The 19,857-nt window shown below is 36.8% G+C and overlaps 1 protein-coding gene across 1 annotated transcript in view; it reads left to right on the plus strand.

Annotated features, from left to right (window-relative positions):
- Positions 1–19,857, plus strand: part of LOC126470783 (plexin-B) — a 1,233,199-nt gene that overhangs the window by 1,203,540 nt on the left and 9,802 nt on the right. The window contains exons 14-19 of the mRNA XM_050098792.1: positions 2,330–2,472; positions 4,406–4,539; positions 9,526–9,874; positions 12,123–12,276; positions 14,567–14,752; positions 19,200–19,554. Coding sequence (XP_049954749.1) covers positions 2,330–2,472; positions 4,406–4,539; positions 9,526–9,874; positions 12,123–12,276; positions 14,567–14,752; positions 19,200–19,554 — 1,321 coding nt within the window. The remainder of the gene's footprint in view (positions 1–2,329; positions 2,473–4,405; positions 4,540–9,525; positions 9,875–12,122; positions 12,277–14,566; positions 14,753–19,199; positions 19,555–19,857) is intronic.

Here is a 19,857-nt window from a genome sequence, read left to right on the forward strand (position 1 = left end):
ATTGGACTTACTCACAAAAGAAAGATATTTCATCGCAACCTCAAATATATTTTATAGAGTGCAGCAAGACACCATATTTAATTCAGTAATAAAATGCGTACTGTATGTTTGTATATCTGGGATCTATTCCCAAAACCTGGCATCAATTTCAACCAAATCTGGCACATACAAATCAAACTTCATAAGTATTTGCACTGTAGATTTTATAACCTCCTAGCTCCAGTAAGAGTGAAGATAAGGGCAAACACCTATTTTTTCAGCCTCTGCCATGTTAGGATGCTGTGCATGACAGGCATGTTTTTCAGCCTCTGCCATGTTAGGATGCTGTGCATGACAGGCATGTTGTGTGGGAATAGTATCGGCTTGCCTACCATTCTGCTCTGCAGGGCATCTACATGTCGAGCAAGAAACTGTTTTCCAGTTCCCAATGTGTAGGCTACCTTGCACAATATACCTGTTGTATTGTACAAGTATTGGCCTGCCTTATGAATGTACTGTGCAGGGCGAGCCAATACATCAGGGGAAAAAATGGTTTTTAACACTCCGACAGGTAAGCTGCCCTGCACAACAGGTGTGTTGTGGATGAAGTATTAGTCTGCTTTATTGAACTGTTTTGCAGGGGCTACATGTGCAGACGAGCATGGCTGTGGGAAGTTTGCAATGGTTAGGGGAGGCAATGGACAGAGAGGGGGGCAGGAGAGGATAGATTGGGAGAGAGGCGACAGGAGGAGGTAGGCAGAGAGGGGGGAGAATAAAATAGGAAAAGAAGGGAAGCAGGAGTTTGGTAGAGAGGAAAGGAGGAAGAGATGGGGAGAGGATGGTGTGATGAGGAGTTGGGCATAAAGAGGGGGGAGGGGAGATGAACAGAGGCTGGAGGATAAGGTGGGCAGAGTAGAGGGAAGAGAAGGAGGGTATGGACAGAAAAGAGGGCTGGAGGGGATGGATAGGGAGAGAAAGGGCACAAAGGGATTGGCAAAGTGGGAGCTACAGGTGATGGACAGAGAGAGTTAGGAGGAAATGGACCTCTGTGGACGAGGAGGAGGAGGAGGAGATGGATAAAGGGAGGGGCCAAGATTAGGTGGGTGGATAGGGAGGGAGGCAGGAGGAGATGAACACGGAGATGTGGGAAGAAGAGATGGACATTGGGGGAAGAGGGGGGCAGTAAGAAATAGATGAGGAAAGGGGACAGGAGGAGATGGACAGGTAGATGGGATCAGGAGGAGATAGATTGGAGAGAAAGAGATGGACAGAGAAAGAGAGGGGGAGGAGATGCAGATTGTCAGGGATAGAGGGAGGAGAGGAAGGTGTAGGAGGCATGTGGACGCTGGACAGGGAACTCGGCTGGTGAAAAAGGAAGCTAGTGTGTGTAATTTGATTGAACTTTGTGTATGCGTGGACTTCAAAAGTAAGATAACCATGTCAGCCTATATGAAGGTCATTGTCCAACATGAGTGGTGCAGTGTTTGAAGAGAGTGTATGTTCTGGATCTTCTGCAGACAGTTTTGCTGTGGTATGGCTAACAAGTCCATCACAATGTGAGTGAGAAATGGAGCAGCAATTGGAAACATACTCCATTGTGGAAGTACATGGGACAGTATGATTCTTGTGAGCAAAAGGGCTAAATGGCACACAGATTTGCCATTAAATTCTCGCGGTATATGGACCGTATGCAATTTCACCTCCAGCCATAGTGAAACGGTTCCAACAATTTGACCAAGACAACACAGATGTGATCAGGTGATCAGGAAGGAAGGCGATCAATATAGACCAGAGATGACAGTGTCCAGTCAGTTGAGGAACTGATTTGCAGCAATCATTGATTTCTGTTGTTGAACAATTGGTAGAGTGCTCCGACTGTTGTTTACAGAGACTTGGTGACTATGTTGAAAAATGGTGCCATTTATTTGCATCACTCAGAAGTGTAGTGCAGCAATCTATAAAAGTTATTTGGCATGCCATAATAATGTGTAACATAGTTCAAAGGATTCCCGGGGGTCCAGCCAGATATGATTGTTGAATGCCCATGATATTTGTGCAAATAACTGTTCTGCCCTCATCAGGTAGTGCTCATTGCATCAGCACCACCTGATGATGGCGGAACGATTATTCGTCAAAATATCATGGACATTGAACGATCATATCTGGCTGGACACCCAAGAATACTTCAAACAACATATACACTGGGAAAGCCTTAGCTCACAATGTTTAACGTACTTTTTGAAGTTGTCTTGTACCTTATAACTTACACTTATTTATCTTTTGAATTTCTTACTACAGTTTCAAATTTTAAAATGTTATTCTATATCTTGGCTCTTGCTTTGTTTTCTAGCATTTGCCGAACTGCAGACTGATATGACAGATCTTACTGCTGATCTGGAATCTTCAGGAATACCAACTCTGGACCATAAGAACTACATAATGAAAGTTTTTTTCCCCGGTGTTAGTGACCACCCCATTTTGAATGATCCAAAGGTGAATTTTGTGCAACAAAATAAATTTACATATTTGTAACATATATCTTTAGCATATACTATGTGTTTGTCACTCTGTATATTCATTGTTTGCTATAGAAAGCACATCATACTTGCAAAGTAAACAGGTAAAGAATAACACATGATGGTGTTGCTTTCCAAATGGAAGCCAGTAGTAAAATAGCTTCCTCCGATTAAAAACATGCAAACAGCATGTAGTTGTAATTAACATTTTATAGTTTTAATGTAACATTTTTAATTTCCTGTCAGACCATAACTAATTTACACATGTGAAAGAAACCAACCAAATATATGATCTTTTCTGTTCTGTAACACTCTTCAGTAGTGAATATAAAATTAAATTTTTAGGAAAATTTTGATGAGTAATATTTTTGTTCTGAATAAAACACTTTCTGAAATGTACATAGTGTAAATGTGCAGTCTTTGTAGTTTTGGGTATTCCATCAAGCAGCTTGAGACTTGAACCATAACAAGCAGAATACACAAATTACATAAGTATTGCCCTGCCATTTCATTACATTATGAAAAACATTTTTCTTACTGATGATAATTACACACAATCTACCATTTACAATTTTCAAACCTAACAGTTTTCTCTGTGTGTGAAATAAATTAGTTTCTGTTATTGCTACTGCAAGTGTTAGTATTTTTATATAGTTTATATCCCATAATACTTTATATAGCAATACCTTAAAGGGAAAGCAATTCATAGCTAGGGAACAAAGTGAAGCCACTGGGTGGTTAAGGCATGGACTCACATTTAAGAGGGGTGAAGTTTGAATCTGTTGATGTCCATCCAGAGTTGAGTTTTCTGTGGTTACCATAAATTAAGGCAAATTCCAGAATGGTTGTTTTGGAAAGGAAATGACCAAATCCTTTCCCCACCTTTGTAACACCATAACTAGTGCTCCATTGCTAATATTCTCATCACTGACATCACAAATCTTTTAAGATTTGGAGTGGTCATTAGTCCTGTATGAGTTGCCCTGAAGGTTCTGTAATTCTGCTGTGGTTTGGCCAATTTTTTGAAATGCGTTATAATTAAATAGTGATCTCTAAAAGCTTTGTACATGTTTATATTTGATTTCTGTATATTTTCAAAGAGTTAAAATCAAATATACTCAAGAAGTTTTGTTTCTTATGATAATGGAAAGTCCTGGAAGGATTATAAATTGTTGTTGTGACAGAAAACTAACATATACCTATAACACAAGGTAGTGCATGATAGATAATTGTATAAAAAGTAGTAATTAATATTGTGCTCTTGTTCTGATTCAGAATTGGAAGATGAATATACTGTGGCATCAGGAGTTATGTATATATTTCATCTTCTTGATCTAAAGAGTTCTTGGCTCTCCAGTGATCATATAAATCTCTGAAACTTACATGATGTGCATGTTTACTTTCATTTCTAAGTAACTGTAATCATTTCTGCACATTTAGCTTGTTGATTGCTTTTTTACCACATATTCAACTAACTTCTAGTTTATTTAAGTAGGCTGGTATTTTTTTACATCAAAGAAATTATACACTTCAGTTAATCTGGTGGTGGGTTGTATGGTATGTTTAATGAAACTCAAACCCTAAGTTGAGAGGATAAGATGTGATATCCTTGTCCCCTACATTCTCAGAATAGGTGGCTCCATCACAATCTTGTCTGTGTGATTTGGTCCACCTTTCCAACCAATTCCAAACAAACTCCTCTTTCCTCCAAAAGGAAGATTTAAGTTACAAAAACCATGATTAGTTGTTGTTGCTATCTGCACTGCTGGGAATTTCGCATCATGAAAGTAATTACTGGCCAGCCATTCTGTCTCCTTGTAATAAGATTTCTCAACTGCATTTTTACTTTGACATAATTATTGTGATTGTCAGTTACTTTTGTTTACTGGAATCATATATTTATGTTTCAGGTTAGGGTAAATGGCCCCAGGACAAATTATGATGCTGCAATGTTACAGTTTGAGCAACTAATCAATAATAAATGTTTCATCCTAACATTTATTGATACTCTGGAAATGCAGAAATCCTTCAACATTCGTGACAAGTAAGGCTCTAATTGTTTCTATATAAACCTGTCACTTAACTACTATAAAAAAATTACTCTTGCTGTTTGCACAGTCAAATGACATTCACTTGAGAATGATTTTTATGTAGTATCATATTTTATAAAACATGATAGGCCACATTCATAGGTTATTCATACCATGCTAACACTTCCTTCTTGTTGTGAAGATACTGAATAAGTTTCTACCTGGTTATATGAATTTTTTCTTATAATTTGTGATGTTCTCGCAGCATTCCTGGAAATAGCACCCTCTGTAAAAGACTGTGAAAAAATTCAGTTGCAATGCTATATAAATTAATGTATTTTCCAGGACAAGCCCTGTATGATTTACAAATTGATAAGAACTTTGTGTGATTGTATTAGGATATCTTGTGATACATTGACTTTCTTCCCTAAAAGATGAAAGAACATTTTATTCTACATCATAACCAAATTAGAGATAAGGAAATTAGAAGAGATTAGAAGAGAAAGAAAGGATGAGGCAGGGAGTGAAACATATATCTTTATGTTTATTAAAAATTTAAATGGCAAACAGGTGTGAAAAACTAGAAAAGAAAATTTTCAGCTTGCCTATGTGAAAGGCTTAGGTCACATTTATTAATGATTTAAATCAATCTCATGCCTCATTCTCCTCGTTCTTGCACAGCAAATGTAAAGCAACTTAGTTTCAATAATCAGAGTACATGTATGTAGTTAGCACTGTTGGGCAGGAACTATAGAAGGAAAATTACTGAATATTAGATGACTTGTAGGGGCCACCTGAGGATTCAGAAAGGTGGTAATGGAATGTGACAAAAAGTCGTCATAAACAACTTCACAATTATGCAATCATCCTACAGAAAGCATTCAAAAATGAACCTTTCAAAAATGAAAAAAAGAGACGTTATTAATTTCAGAGGGAGCTATCTGATTTGTCTTACAGGGACCAAAATCCAAAACTGTGCAACCCTTTCAACAAAACAGGCAATGGATTTCCTAGTCTAGAGTCCACATATCTCACTAGGGATCAGAAAGCTTCTGAACATATCTCACTAGAGATCAGAAAGCTTCTGATCTGTATGGATGAAAATTAGATTTTATACATGGTGTTCAAAAAAAATTCTCACATTCATTCAGGAGGGAGTACTGGTCAAAACCAGAAGTAAAGTTACTGTAATGATATGTGTGTAAATCAATACCTGTTGAGATGTGGCCCATTTTACTTGTGTAAGTAGAATCCACAGGAAATAGCATAGTAAGTTACCACAATACACACACATGGGCAGCTGACAATCTCGAAGCAATCATGGAGGTGAGGTGTTTTGATTGCTTCATTAGCAATGTGTGGGCTTAAACTGTTGGTGGCAGACTCATAGAGCCATACACTTCTCTGGATTGACTAAGAGGTGCTGTGTATCACCATTTTCGGTGTGATGAATTACCAGCACTATTGGAGAGCATTAACCTTGAAGAAAAACACTGATCATTGTTTACATACATTTGGACACCATCCCATTTCCTAAGGATAATGTGACAGTACCACAACATTTCCTGGGCGATGGATTGGTTGAGCAGGTCCAGTAGAGTGGCTTCCCTATTCACTGAACCTGAATCCACTAGATTTCTGGCTATGGGGACATTTAAACATATTGACCTATGCCCAACCCATCAACAATGTGCAGATGTTACAGGTGCATGTGACCAATGCACGTGATGCACTCTGAGTGGAGTGAGATATATTTAAAAAGATTGCATGATTCACTGCAAAGAAAGGCTGCAGGATGTGTCACAATGTGTGATAATAGCATGCAGCACTGCCTACAGTGTTCAGTTTATGTAACAGACAGATGAGAATGAAAGAACAAATAGGCCCATATCTCCACAGATATTGATTTCCATGCGAATCATTACAGGATCTTTTCTTATAGTTTTGACCATTGCTACCCCTTGTGGCACTTCTTTCTTTTTCTTTAAATTATCCTTTCTTGCACAGAAGCTTCATCTGTATATATGGGTCATGCCAGAAACATTTTATAAATCACATTCCATTTTAAGCTAAAGGTCTAGTGTGCTGGAGAGAAACTAAGAGGTATGATACTCAAAACTGGTTTTATTCATGTATTGGTTTTACTCACGATTGTATTAATCTTTTCAGGCATAGTATTATGGTAGTCATCATACCAAGTAATTTTGATAGACAAAATTTTACTGTGATGACGATTCATTTACCCTCCTCCATTATCCCTCAATCTAAGATCAAAACTCTGGTACAGAAACACTCAAGTAATTAGTTATGAAACCAGAACTGTCATGGGATAGATCTGTGAGTGGGGTATGAGAATCAACAAATCGTTATTTGTATGCTGTAATTAACTGATTTTTTTATGTACATAGTTAGCAGGTAGGTAAATCCTAGCAACAAGTAAGTATATATAATGAGTGGTTCAGATAGGCAACATCACTGATGCTTTTCACATGGCATGATGTGTGCATGGACATGGTCAGTCTTCATGTAAAGGTTGGGAAGATTGCACACTGTGTTTATAGGTTACAGTGTACAGTAGATCAGCCACGATGAAGCAAACAAAAACTGTTGGGAAGCCGATATTCTGTTCAAATAAAGTCTCACATAGGATACATCTGACATATACCTGATACCAAGAAGTTGTCAGAGGTAAATGGAAACAGGGTAAGTAGTTTCACAATACTTCAACTGAGGACAACAAACTATACAGACTCCAGAAGTAATTCTTCCCCATGAGGATGAGGAGCATCTAATGGGCAGTCAGTCAGTTGCACATGATATCAGTGCACCACACAGTGCTACATGGAAAGTGTTATAGGAACTGCAGCTACACACTTCAATTGACAGAAAATGGATGCCTTTACTTCTGCAGACTGTGTTGAATCGGTGGGTACTGCAATGCTGTATGGTCAGTTCTCATTTTCCTGCATAGGTGCTTTTCTCAGTCATATGTGGGACTTTGTGAATCCCCATGGTACCACTGTGAAACGCGATCAACACATATTTGCTGTGAACTCATGGACAGATGTACTTAAAAGTTGGTTAATGGGACTGATCTGCTTCCTTTCTGTTTCACTGTACCATAGCACACTTTTATTTTGAGAGACGTTTTTGGATGATGTCCTACTTGTTCTTTGATGTTGAAATCCCTGCTTGCTTTGCACATCTTGTTCATGAATATCTGTGTCAGAATTTTCCTGAATTGTGGATAGGAAGAAGCTATCCTGTTTTGTGGTCAGTTCATTCATCTGAGCTGACCCCACATGATTGTGTTGTTGAGGATCATGAAAAAAGTCTTATTTACTCGACACCTGCCGAGAGTGAAGAATATATCCTGGCAAGAATTTTTGCTGCCTGTGACATTGTTCAAACACTGCTGGATTTGTTTGAACAATTATAACAGAGCTTTGTATGACATTAGAATGCCTGTATAGAAGTTGGGGATGCCACTTTAAACAGTTGTTGTGAATTTAGTGTTGTGTACAAGCTGTACAGATAGATAAGGTACTTGTAGTTTTATCATTGCCAGAAGATCAGTGATAAATGTTAAACTATCTCAGTTTCACTTATAACTTTTATCGCTTTCCTTACATGAACTGATTTGCCTATCTCAGAACAACACGTTTGTCTTTGTACATTATCACTGGAAGTGTCAGTAGCTCATGGTCTTGTGGTTGTGTTGCTGACACTCAATCATGGGGCCCCGGGGTCGATTCTAATTGATTTTGGGGACCTTCTCTGCTCAGGACTGGGTGTTTCTGTTGTCCTCATCATTGTTTCATCATCACCAATGTGCAAGTCGCCAAAGTGGTATCAACGAGAAAGACTTTCAATAGGCTGGTCTCTTGGCCAGAAATGTCAGACACATGTTTCATTTCATAACTGTAAGTTGTATCATCATCATCATGCAAACACTATCTATTTTTAAAAAGAGACATTGCCTACAAAGGGACATAGTGTCTTCATTGTGTTAAACATTAGAATTCTTGCATGCCATTCAAGACTTTCATCATCATTGTGATATCATATGAGGATATGCTGAAAACTAATGCATCCAGATCTTTTATTCTTTTCTCAATATCAGGTGATATATTATATGTCATGCATATTACTCAGTTGACTTTTCCATTTTGCTGATGCAAATAGCAGCCCTCTGCTGATACAGGACTTCAAAATGTAGCATGTAACATGCTGGTGTGTAACATAACTATGTCAGTGCATGAGAGACCCTCAGAATCCCACACATAGTGCCCTCTCCTTCATGACATTGCCAGACCACACACAAGTGCTGCGACATCTGCAACAATCTGGCACCTTGGGTTCACTGTCATCAATCGTCCTCTATACAGTCCCAACTTGGTCCCATCTACTTTTCATCTGTTTCCAAAACTTAAGTAGCACCTTTGAGGAGTTAACTTTGATAATGATGAAACAACGCAAGCAGAGATGAAGTTGTGCCTCCATCAACAAAGTCAAACATTCTACAGTGACGGTACCAACAAATTTGTCTCTCATTGGGAGAAATGTGTGTGATGTCGGGGAGATTATGTTCATGAATAAATAAATATGTAGACATGAAGAATAAGATGTAGAATATTAATAAAGTTTGTTTTATTTAAAAAATCATAAGAGTTTTCAAATAAAAAGTTTGGAGACATTACTTTTCAGCATGCCCTTGTATTATTATATGGTTTATCATTATGATGTTTGCAGTAAAATTTATGAGTTGACTATTCTCAATACCACCTACCACCTGAAGGGCCCCTAAGGAAAGAAAAGTTTTTCATAGTATTCATTTTCTATGTTTTGTGGTATTAACCAGTGAGTTTCCAGCAACCTGACTGTGTTAGCTGTAGGCACAGCCATATTGTGATGGAAGAACAGTTGTGTAATTTGTCTGGATTTTTTCTTTCAGTGGAACCCGTATTATGTGATACTGACAGTGTATTCTTCCTTCACAGGGTCAATGTGGCTTCCTTATTAATGGTAGTTCTCATGGGGAAGATGGAATATGCAACTGACATTCTTAGAAGCTTGCTGTTAAGACTGATTGACAAATCTGTTTGTACAAAACATCCGCAGCTGATGTTGCGAAGAACTGAATCTGTTGTTGAAAAAATGTTAACCAACTGGATGGCTCTCTGTATGTACAATTACCTGAAAGATTACGCTGGTTCTTCCCTCTTTTTGTTGTTTAAAGCTATTAAACATCAGATTGAAAAGGGGCCAGTAGATGCCATCACTCATGATGCACGATACTCACTTTCTGAAGAACGTCTGCTTAGGGAACAGATTGATCATGGAGTCGTGGTAAGTGTCTTTTGAGTAAGTTATGATGATATCAGAGTTGTCACAAGACAAATTTCTATTATACCTACCACTACAGATTTTGTTTGTGTTTGTTCCTCATGATTTACAATTTACTAAATGTTTCTCTATGCATAGACTAAACGCTATTGTAAGTAAATGTATTGTATGGAGGCCACTACTGTTTGACATGGAATTGGCATAAAGAATGACATAGCATTAATTCAAAAATAGAAACCCATCTTGCTTGTGAAAACTTGGATGCAGAAGATTTTATTTTGATAAGCCCTTGACTGCTACCATTGGCTCATGATGTACATTCTGGCAATGTCCATACAAAATTATCTTAAAAATTTTAACTTGCACATCTTCATCCAAAATGTGTACATTTATGAAAGTAACAACGTAATGACAGCATATATTATATTTGAAACTCATTTGTTGTGAAGATACTTTATGTGAGAAGGTTTTGGCAGCGCACAGCAGTACATGCTTAAGAGGAAGGGGTTCACATAATCAGCTGAACGTGCAGCACGCATTCATCTGATTCTTGTGGTCACAGGGTAGAAAATAGAGAAACAGATTTTTTTTTAGTGGTATGAAGGTGCTACTGCTAGCAAGACAGGAACTCACTGCTTGAGATTCTCAATGAACTTGGCTTAGACAGCAAACCCACAGCTCTGATTAAGCAAACGCCAACAAACACTTACTCTAAAGTGAAATTTGTAGAAGTTTTGAGATCAAAAATCGAGTCAGATAGGAAGATGGTCTCTCCCCACTGCTCTTTAATTGCCTTCTAGAAAAAGTCATAAAATGAAAATCAAAGAGGTCATTATATTAGGTTACAGAAGGGACAATCTACAAATAGACTGACTAGCATTTTCAGACAACCTAGTTATACTTTCAGGCTCAATGGAGATAGCCACATAACTAAGAAAGACATTTTGGAGAAGGAAGTCATTAAAGGAAGAGTTAATAAGGTGAAAACAGCATACTACCTCACTAAGGATGTATATAATTAAAAAAAATCATCATCTTCAGTGGTTAACTTAGACATTACTCTACAGTAAAACACCCAGAATAACTCTAAACATAAAGGCAATGATAAAAACACTGGAAATCATGGAAAGAATAGTACTAAGGAAAGTTGTGGGACCAGTTGAAGAGAAAACACAATACAGATGATGTTGTAATAGTGACATTTATACACATACTGAAAAAAATGTAGAAATGATTAGGAAAAGAAGAATAAGTTTCTATGATCATATCTAAAGGATGAATACCAACAGACTGACAAAAAGGTTGTCCACTTATTTCAGTAAATTAAGAATGGATAGCACATGGTACAAAAAAATTGGAAGGGATATGGATGAACTCCAAACTACTCCACAAGATGTTGAGGTAAACCTCCCACTCAGGAAGAAATTGCAAGATTCCAACATGAAAATGCAAGGAGGAGGAGAGAGAAAAACATCAAGAAATGATGATGGAATTGTGGAAGAAAAGATAGGACAAACAGTTGAAATTACTGTAGTTCATAGTAGTTCATGAACAATATACCTAAAAGAAGAAGAAGGGAAGAGAACTCCAGTTGTTTGAGAACACTGCTCCTCTTATCATCATCAAACACAGGACTGGTGGCAGTGTTTGATCCCAAGTTGACCGTACAGACTGTGACATAGATGTACCTAATATTCTTAACTGATGAGTAAAAGGGGATTAATCTGCAGAATTCTACTTTTTTTGTTCTACTGAACAATGACTTCCCGATGAGTATCATTAAGTGACAAGAAGTTAGAGTCCACTAGAAGAAAATACTGTTCTCTTCGCAGAAATAAATTGAGAGATAATTAAGAAAGGCCACAAAAAGGACAAAGAAGTGGATAGTGTATAAGATATTGTAAGAATTTATTTCAATTCAAGTTTTTCTCCTTCATGAAAATATGTTTCTCAGCAGTTTTTGAATATTAAAATTACATCTTATAACATCTTCCATGGAAAATAGTTCTGGATATTTCTGAAGATCTCTGGGAATATGAAGACATGGTTGCAGTTAGTATTTGAAGTTCCCTTATTAATTTTGCCAGTTTCTGTTTATTTCCTGTACCTAATAAGACAAATATCATTTTGTAGTAGGGTAACTTACATACTTTTGTGACGCTATCCCATCACAAGTTAGTCTAAGCTACAAATTGCTTTTGCTTTTGAAGTTTGTCATTTTTTAACTAATACTTGTTTCTGTTTATTTCAGACTCTCCATGTTGTACAGGATGAGATAGATGAAAAGATTCAATGTAAAGTTTTAGACTGTGACACTATAAGCCAAGTTAAATCCAAAATATTAGATGCACTTTACAAGAATACTCCCTTCTCACTGAGGCCATCAATCCATGAAGTTGATTTAGGTATGAAAAAAATACGTATTACCCATTAATAGGTGTTATACAATGCAATTAACATATGAAGAAAATATTAAATCTGTTATCACTCACTTTCCCCAGAACTTGATGAGTACTTGGTGAAACTGTTGCAGGTTCACTGTGCTAAATTTTTGGGTTCTCTTGCACTAACTTAAAAAAAATTTAAAAATCCTGGTTTCTATCATTGTTTCATTAGGCTGGTGCCAGTATACAAAATTTTCTAGACATGTGTGTTTCTTCAATTCACCATTTTCCTCTGCTTTCCACTTTCTTGCTTACTTGTTCACTTATCCTGTAGTCACCAGCCCTTTAGACCATGTGCTGCATCAGTAGTCAGTCTCCACTGTATTCTGTCTTATTCTGTTTCCTTCCAGTTTTATACATTCAGAGCTACCGCACCTTTCTTAATCTTGACCTCCCATTGCTTAGAAAGTTGGGTCTCTGACATGTGGATTACATGACCTGCCCATTGGAATCACCTGCTCTTTTGATATTGTAAAATGCTGGACTGGTTCATGATCTCATAAATTTTGTTATTCTTCCTTGCCCTCCAAGTATCTCCTTCTTTTACTGGGCACAAATCTTTCTCATAGCCTTTCTTTCAAATGTAAGGAGCTTTTGTGTTCTCTTTTAGTTAGTGTCCAGTTCTCTGTGTCATAGAGGACATTGGGGCATATAACGGCATTGTAGATCTTCATTTTGGCAGAATATGATATAGCTTTACACCTGAACATGTCTCTGAGCTCATAGAGACGTCTGTAGCCAGTAGAGATTCTTTCATTTTTACTTTCAGTTGCCATTTATTTATTTTATTCCTAAAAATTTCACTACAATTTTTGATAAACAGATTTATTTACTTTTACAAAGAAACATTAAGCTATGTGTCAACCTTGTTAATTGATTCATCCTGCTTTGTTGTCTCAGAATACTGCTTTATAATTTCACCCTTTTTATTTATTGTTTTGTGCATGTTTTCCACTTCTTATTTTGAGAAATATACGTTACCCATGAAAAGTCTCTTTTATTGTATCACATGTGTTTGTTTTTATGTCCTGGTTTCCTTACTACCAACAAGTCATTTTAATAAGCATATAAAACAGTCATAAACCACAATGTTAATTTGAACATCACACTACACATTGCGAGGCGTGGATGAATGTAGTCCTAGCTGAAGGTCAAAAGTAAGTGAGAACGTGTAACTGTTAGAATTTTGGATTTGTTTTTAGTGAGAGGAGTAGGTTTAAAATCCCCTCTGATCACCCAGTTTTAGGTTTTCTGCAGTATCATCTCAGATCATCTCTATACTGATGGAATATTAAACATTAGTCATCCTATGGGGAATCAAACCCCATGCTGTATTGTTAGTAATCTAACATTTCCCATCAAGCTACCAAACCATTTTCTCTTGATATGTCAGTATAAAATAAAGAACAAAATTGAAAATATATTGTAGGTTATAATTTTGTTCGACAAAGACTGAAACTCGAAGCAATGACTTGAGTGGCAATGATCTTACAATTTATTTATTTATGGATTTGTCACAAACTGTTTCAAAGGCTCACCTCACCACTACCTCAGTCTGCTATGTTTCCACAAATCATTATAATCATCATCCCTTTGAAATTTCATGAAGCTTCCTATTTGTTACTCTTGTTACTTGAGACCATTATCAGGAACACATTGGCTTCTAGCCACCATTGCATCTTGACACTTCTTGCAAACACACAAAGTCTCCTTTTTCACCAACTCCAGGTCTTTAATGCCAAAAATTTTTAATCTGGAAATTTTTAACAGAGAAGAACAAAGATAAATTATTAATTTGAAATTAAAATTTTCATGTAGTTGGATAATAGCTACAACAGTATGAAGATTTACTTTAGTTTGAAACCTACAATTACAAATAATACCAGATTTTAAGATAAATGAATAGTTTATGAAAAACAGTAATCATGCAGATAACCTAGAGATTTTTGCCTCTTTTCATTTTCCATAGATTGAAAAAAACTTAGATCTCTTATTTCACCACCATCCCTTCTTATTTCAATTTTTGTCAGAAAGGGGCAGACAAACAAAGTTGACATTGTAAGTTGTGGTCTATACAAGACTGATCAAAACAACTAATTTCCATTTCTGTAGAAAATGAGAGGTTTCACAGATTTTTGTATACATTTAAGAGATGCATTCTGTGTGTTGCTATGAGCAGATGTGTAAAATGTGAAGTCAGAATATATATTTTTCCTTTGTTTGTTACTCATTGTTAATTATTCACTTCTAGAATGGCGGCATGGGAGAGGAGGACATCTGACCTTGCAAGATGAAGATCTGACAACTAAACCACACTGTGGTTGGAAGAAGCTAAACACTCTTTCTCATTATGGAGTGAAGGAATCTGCTGTTATGTCTCTTATCACACGACAGAATGGTAGCTTCAGTGAAAACTGTAAACAATCCTGTCAGAACTGTAAGTAATCCTGGCACTGTATTTATAATAGTTGTCTGTCTTGTATGTAGTATTAATTTTTTTAATTTATGAATCGAGTACATATTGCACTTATACTTTCCTTATTGTTTTCTTTTCATAGACCACATTACATAACCCCTACCACATCACACAGTCACTGTTCAACATAAACTGTCCACCAACAAGCAATTAATTTTACTCACATCTGCAAAGAAACTGTTTGAGTCCTGTCATGGTACAACAGAACTAATATTGATTACAACTTCTGGTTACATATTATGCCACAGCTTTCATCGATGCATGTTTGTTACATTGTACATATTTGTTTGCATAAGCAAAACCTGGGCAAAATAATGTAGCACCATAAAGAATTCATAAGAAAAATATGAACTTTGTCCAGTACATGAGTAACGATGACAGATATAAATGGATAAAGTTGCAAAGTAATACAAATGTGCCACCACATGAAAGAAATTTTGTAACTACACACTAAGCAGCAGAAAAGATGTCTTTATGTTATGGTATGAAAACAGATACACAAGTGATACGTTTTGAGCTATTACATGCCATACTCATCAAATCTGAGGCTATAATTCACTCACAATGACTTCTACAGGACATTTTACATCAGTTACCCACTTAACTTCATCCGTCTCATTTCTCATGGATTTCATGAATGCTTGTTCAATGCTCTAAAAGGTATGGCTCTCACCTTATTGTCTAATATATACATATATAATTTTCTCCAAATTATTGTGACATCTGTCCAAAAGCTTACACAGCCTTTACACAAACCACACTATCATGTATTTAAACAGTTAATACCAAAAACTCTAACAGAACTGGACTGGTGTTGCCACTCCAAAAGACATGTCAAGTTACTGCTACATGGATCATGTTCTCATCATCCCACGGTATGTTATATATTCCCAAGGCTGATTTAAGAGATTCTTAGTTATCTTTCAGTCTACTGCTTTCACATGTTGTCATAACCATGAGACTATTCATTGCATGAGGAACAATTTATGGTAAAAATTGTTTTGTTTAAGCTGAATTTCATCTGTCTGAGCACCTGTTTGATGTCAGTAAGACATGTTACTGGAATTTGTTCAGTATGGTATATCAGTTGTTTGATGTATCAACAACTCTCTGTCTGCATGAAAGAGAGAAGAGTGCAAAGAATGCTGCATTTATATTAATTTGCATGCTATACCCTGTTTTCATGATCCTATAGCTTTATTCAGTCCTAATTACTGACTGCCAGTGTTTCAGAAATAAATAAAAATGCAAACAATCTCACATTTTGGAAAATTGTTTGTAAAAACTTCAAATATATCTCATATATGCTATGATGAACAGTTCTGGTTTGACAGCTGACCTATATCAATCACCACTTTGTTTATTTGGTTATCTGTTGCTCAACATTTTCTCCATGTGTTCAGTAATTATCTCTCCTCGTATCATCATCCATACAACTATTTTATAATGTGCCTTCTTATCACATTACTTATTTATTACATTTGGCAGTTGTTGTTGAACAGTTACAAATAAATACACAGTTCTGGTACACTGACAGTTACAGACAACCAACAAAATAAACAAAACAAAAAATAAAAATTTGCTCCTTACGCACCTTCCATGGGTCTGACAAAAGCACTCAAGGGATAGTCCTATACTATATATGACACTGTTGGTGCTAGCCTGCCGCACTCATGCATTGGAGAGTCTCATCTCCATTTGTGGAGTGCAGCAGCAGTTCTTCCTGTCCCATGTTTGATACAGTCGAGTTTGTACTAAGTAACTTAAGGAAAGCTGAAACCCAAAAGATTGGCAGCCTGCTTATTGACTCCCAAGAAGCTTTGAAGATGATCACACTCATTTTCAGGAATCTCTGTGATTAAAAGTACTGGCTAACAGGCTCAGTCATGCTGGAGAACCCTGAATAATGGAAGAGATTGGTTTCTCTGTATTCTTGCTCATAATCGAGTGAGAGCTCACTTTCTTCTCGTGTGAAGTGAGGCGATAATACTTAGCAACAGGAACCATGGAACAGGCTTAGGTTACAATATACAAGATACAATGTGCATGGCTTGTTGCATAAATTTTGCCCTACAATTTATTTCTCATATGAGACTAGTCTACCCCAGCAGTTTGTTAATGTACATCAGCAGCTGCATCTATACTTCTCAGACCACTGTGTGGTTCATGGCATAGGGTACTTTCAGTTGTACCACATGTTAGAATTTCATCCCATTCCATTATTTGTGTATGGAGTGCAGCTAGTCATGCTGCCTGTATTTGAATATGTATCACATGTTCAGTATCACATGTTGGACTTATCTGTTATGGAGTTCCTGATGTTTGACCAATATTCTTGTATGTTTCATACATGTGTTTGTTAAGACATCATCTTTGTAGACTGCTAATTTTCCCATTATTCTATCAGTGAAATGAATGAACTGAATGAAATCTACTGCCTGCTTGACATATGACCCAGCTTTCCATTTCATATTGCTACAAATTTTATATCCCGATATTTGCTTGATATGACTGATACCGGTTGTGAATAAATGATTTTTTAGTCATAGCATACTACAATTTTGCGTTTTGTGAAGTTAACAGTTTTACATTTCTGAACAGTAAAAGCACATTATGAATCTCTGTATCACTTTAAAATATTATTAAGATCTGACTGATTATCTGTGCTGCTTCTGCTTCATTAAAGATGACAGCTTCATCTTCAAAATGTTTGTCCAGTCATTAATATACAACATGAACAGCAAGGTTCTCAACACACTTCCCGAAGGGAAGTTACTTCTACTTCTGTTGATGATTCTCCATCCAAGATAACATGTTCTGTCCTGCCTACCAAGGAATCAAATGGTTCAAATGGCTCTGAGCACTATGGGACTCAACTGCTGAGGTCATTAGTCCCCTAGAACTTAGAACTAGTTAAACCTAACTAACCTAAGGACATCACAAACATCCATGCCCGAGGCAGGATTCGAACCTGCGACCGTAGCGGTCTTGCGGTTCCAGACTGCAGCGCCTTTAACCGCACGGCCACTTCGGCCGGCACCAAGGAATCCTCACCCCACACAAATTTCATTTGACACCCAGTATAACCATACTTTTGTTAATACATATTGATGCTTTTTGGCTGCCAAGAAACACTGCATCTATTTGAATGCCCTGATCCATTGTTTCAGGATACATTGTGAATAAAGCTTGAGCTGTTTCTCACATGACCTATGTTTTCAGAATCCGTGTTTGTTACCATGGAAGAGGTATCTCATTATGTTTGAGCTCAGAATATCTTTTATGATTTTACAACAAATGGATGTCAAACATACTGGACAGGAGCTGTTCTGTGAGATCTACAATATATAATGGTTAAAAGGGACTAACTCAGTTACAAAATCTCTATGTAATCTGACTGGGACTTCATCAGGTGCTGGGGCCTTGTTCAGTTTCAGCATTTTCAGAGCACCACTGGTATTGACATCTGAATCACTCATCTTTGCAATAGAGTGAGAACCAAAATGTGTTAGTACTCCTGCAGCTTCCTTTGTAAAGTAGCATTTGGATACATTTCTCCTTTCTGCTTTTGTTTGATATCCTAAGTCTCATTTCCTGTGTCATCTGTGAGCTGCTGGACATTAACTTTGGTGCCACTGACAATCCTAACATATAATAAGAATATCTTTCAGCTTTGTGAAAGATCATTCAATAATATTGTGCTAGAGTAATCACTGAAGGCTTCACATGTTGTCCTTTTCAAAGACCAACATTTTTTGTTTAGTGTATCTCTATCTATAGACCTAGGCTTTACCTTACAGCACTTGTGTAGTAATAGCTGTTTCTATAAAAGTTTCTGTGCAATAACTGTATACCATGGAGAATCCCTCCCATCATTAACTGTTCTGCCAGGTACATACATAGCTAATACTACATCAGCTATTCTTCTAAACTTAAACCACAGTTCTTCTAGGTGCTCATGCCCTCAGCTAAAGGTTTCAGGATCTTCCTTGAGACTGAACATATAAATATTTCTACTTTTTTTTAGTTTCTCTTTATACTTCATTAAACATTTTTGCTATAATTGCCTCATGGTAATTGATACTAGTTCCACCGTGCACACCCTCAGAGAGGCCAGGTTTGTTTGATACTGTTAGATCTAATAAGTTTCTGTCATAAGTGTGCTTCTAAATATGGCAAAAATTATTACTAATTGATGTGATAATTAATAATAATTGTAATACCGTGGGATCACAAATGCAAATGTTTTTATATTGTTTTCCAATATAGGATAATAATTGCACTAAGTAATTATGTAAAAAACGTCTTTTTTTTCTTGATAAGTAACTTAGAGCTAGATCTGATGTGATTCTTGTGGTTCTTGTTAACGTAGAATGTGGCTGTTTTTCATTAGTTTTGTTTCTTTTAGGTACAGGGTCATTCTTCCCCAATTCTTTGTCACCAGTAATAACAGCAAATGGTGATATAGAATCAGGATCAAATGTGCGTGTGTTTCATTTAGTGAGAACAGTTGATGAACACCATTACCAAAACAACAAAACATCAGAAAGAACTCATAAAGCCATTCCTGAAATTTTTCTAACAAGACTTCTGTCTACAAAAGGCACCATTCAGAAATTTGTAGATGACTTTTTCAACACTATATTGACAGCAAATGAAGCACTTCCTCCAGCAGTTAAGTGGTTATTTGATCTTCTTGATGATGCTGCTCGGAGATACAGCATTATTGATCCAGAAGTGGTTCACGCCTGGAAATCCAACAGGTATGTTTATACAGCTAACCTTGTACACGGTTTGATGAGAATAAATGTGCCATTCTAGAGAGGAGGTTTAAGGGTGGGAGGGGGGGGGGGGGGGAATAAAAGCTGTTCACACTTCACTGTATGTGATTTTTAGAAGTGCAGGAAAGGTTTTTTCCTTAGTGAGTAGCTTGAGTATTACTTTTAGGTTTTATAGAAAACCCTTAGTTGCCATGGTGAACATATGCTGCTTATCCCAGCAGAAATTGCACGGAAAGATTACTAAGTGACCAACATTTTTTGCATTAATGTCTGTATCACTTCATG

Source organism: Schistocerca serialis, chromosome 3, assembly GCF_023864345.2.
Source record: "Schistocerca serialis cubense isolate TAMUIC-IGC-003099 chromosome 3, iqSchSeri2.2, whole genome shotgun sequence".
Classification (NCBI taxonomy): domain Eukaryota; kingdom Metazoa; phylum Arthropoda; class Insecta; order Orthoptera; family Acrididae; genus Schistocerca; species Schistocerca serialis.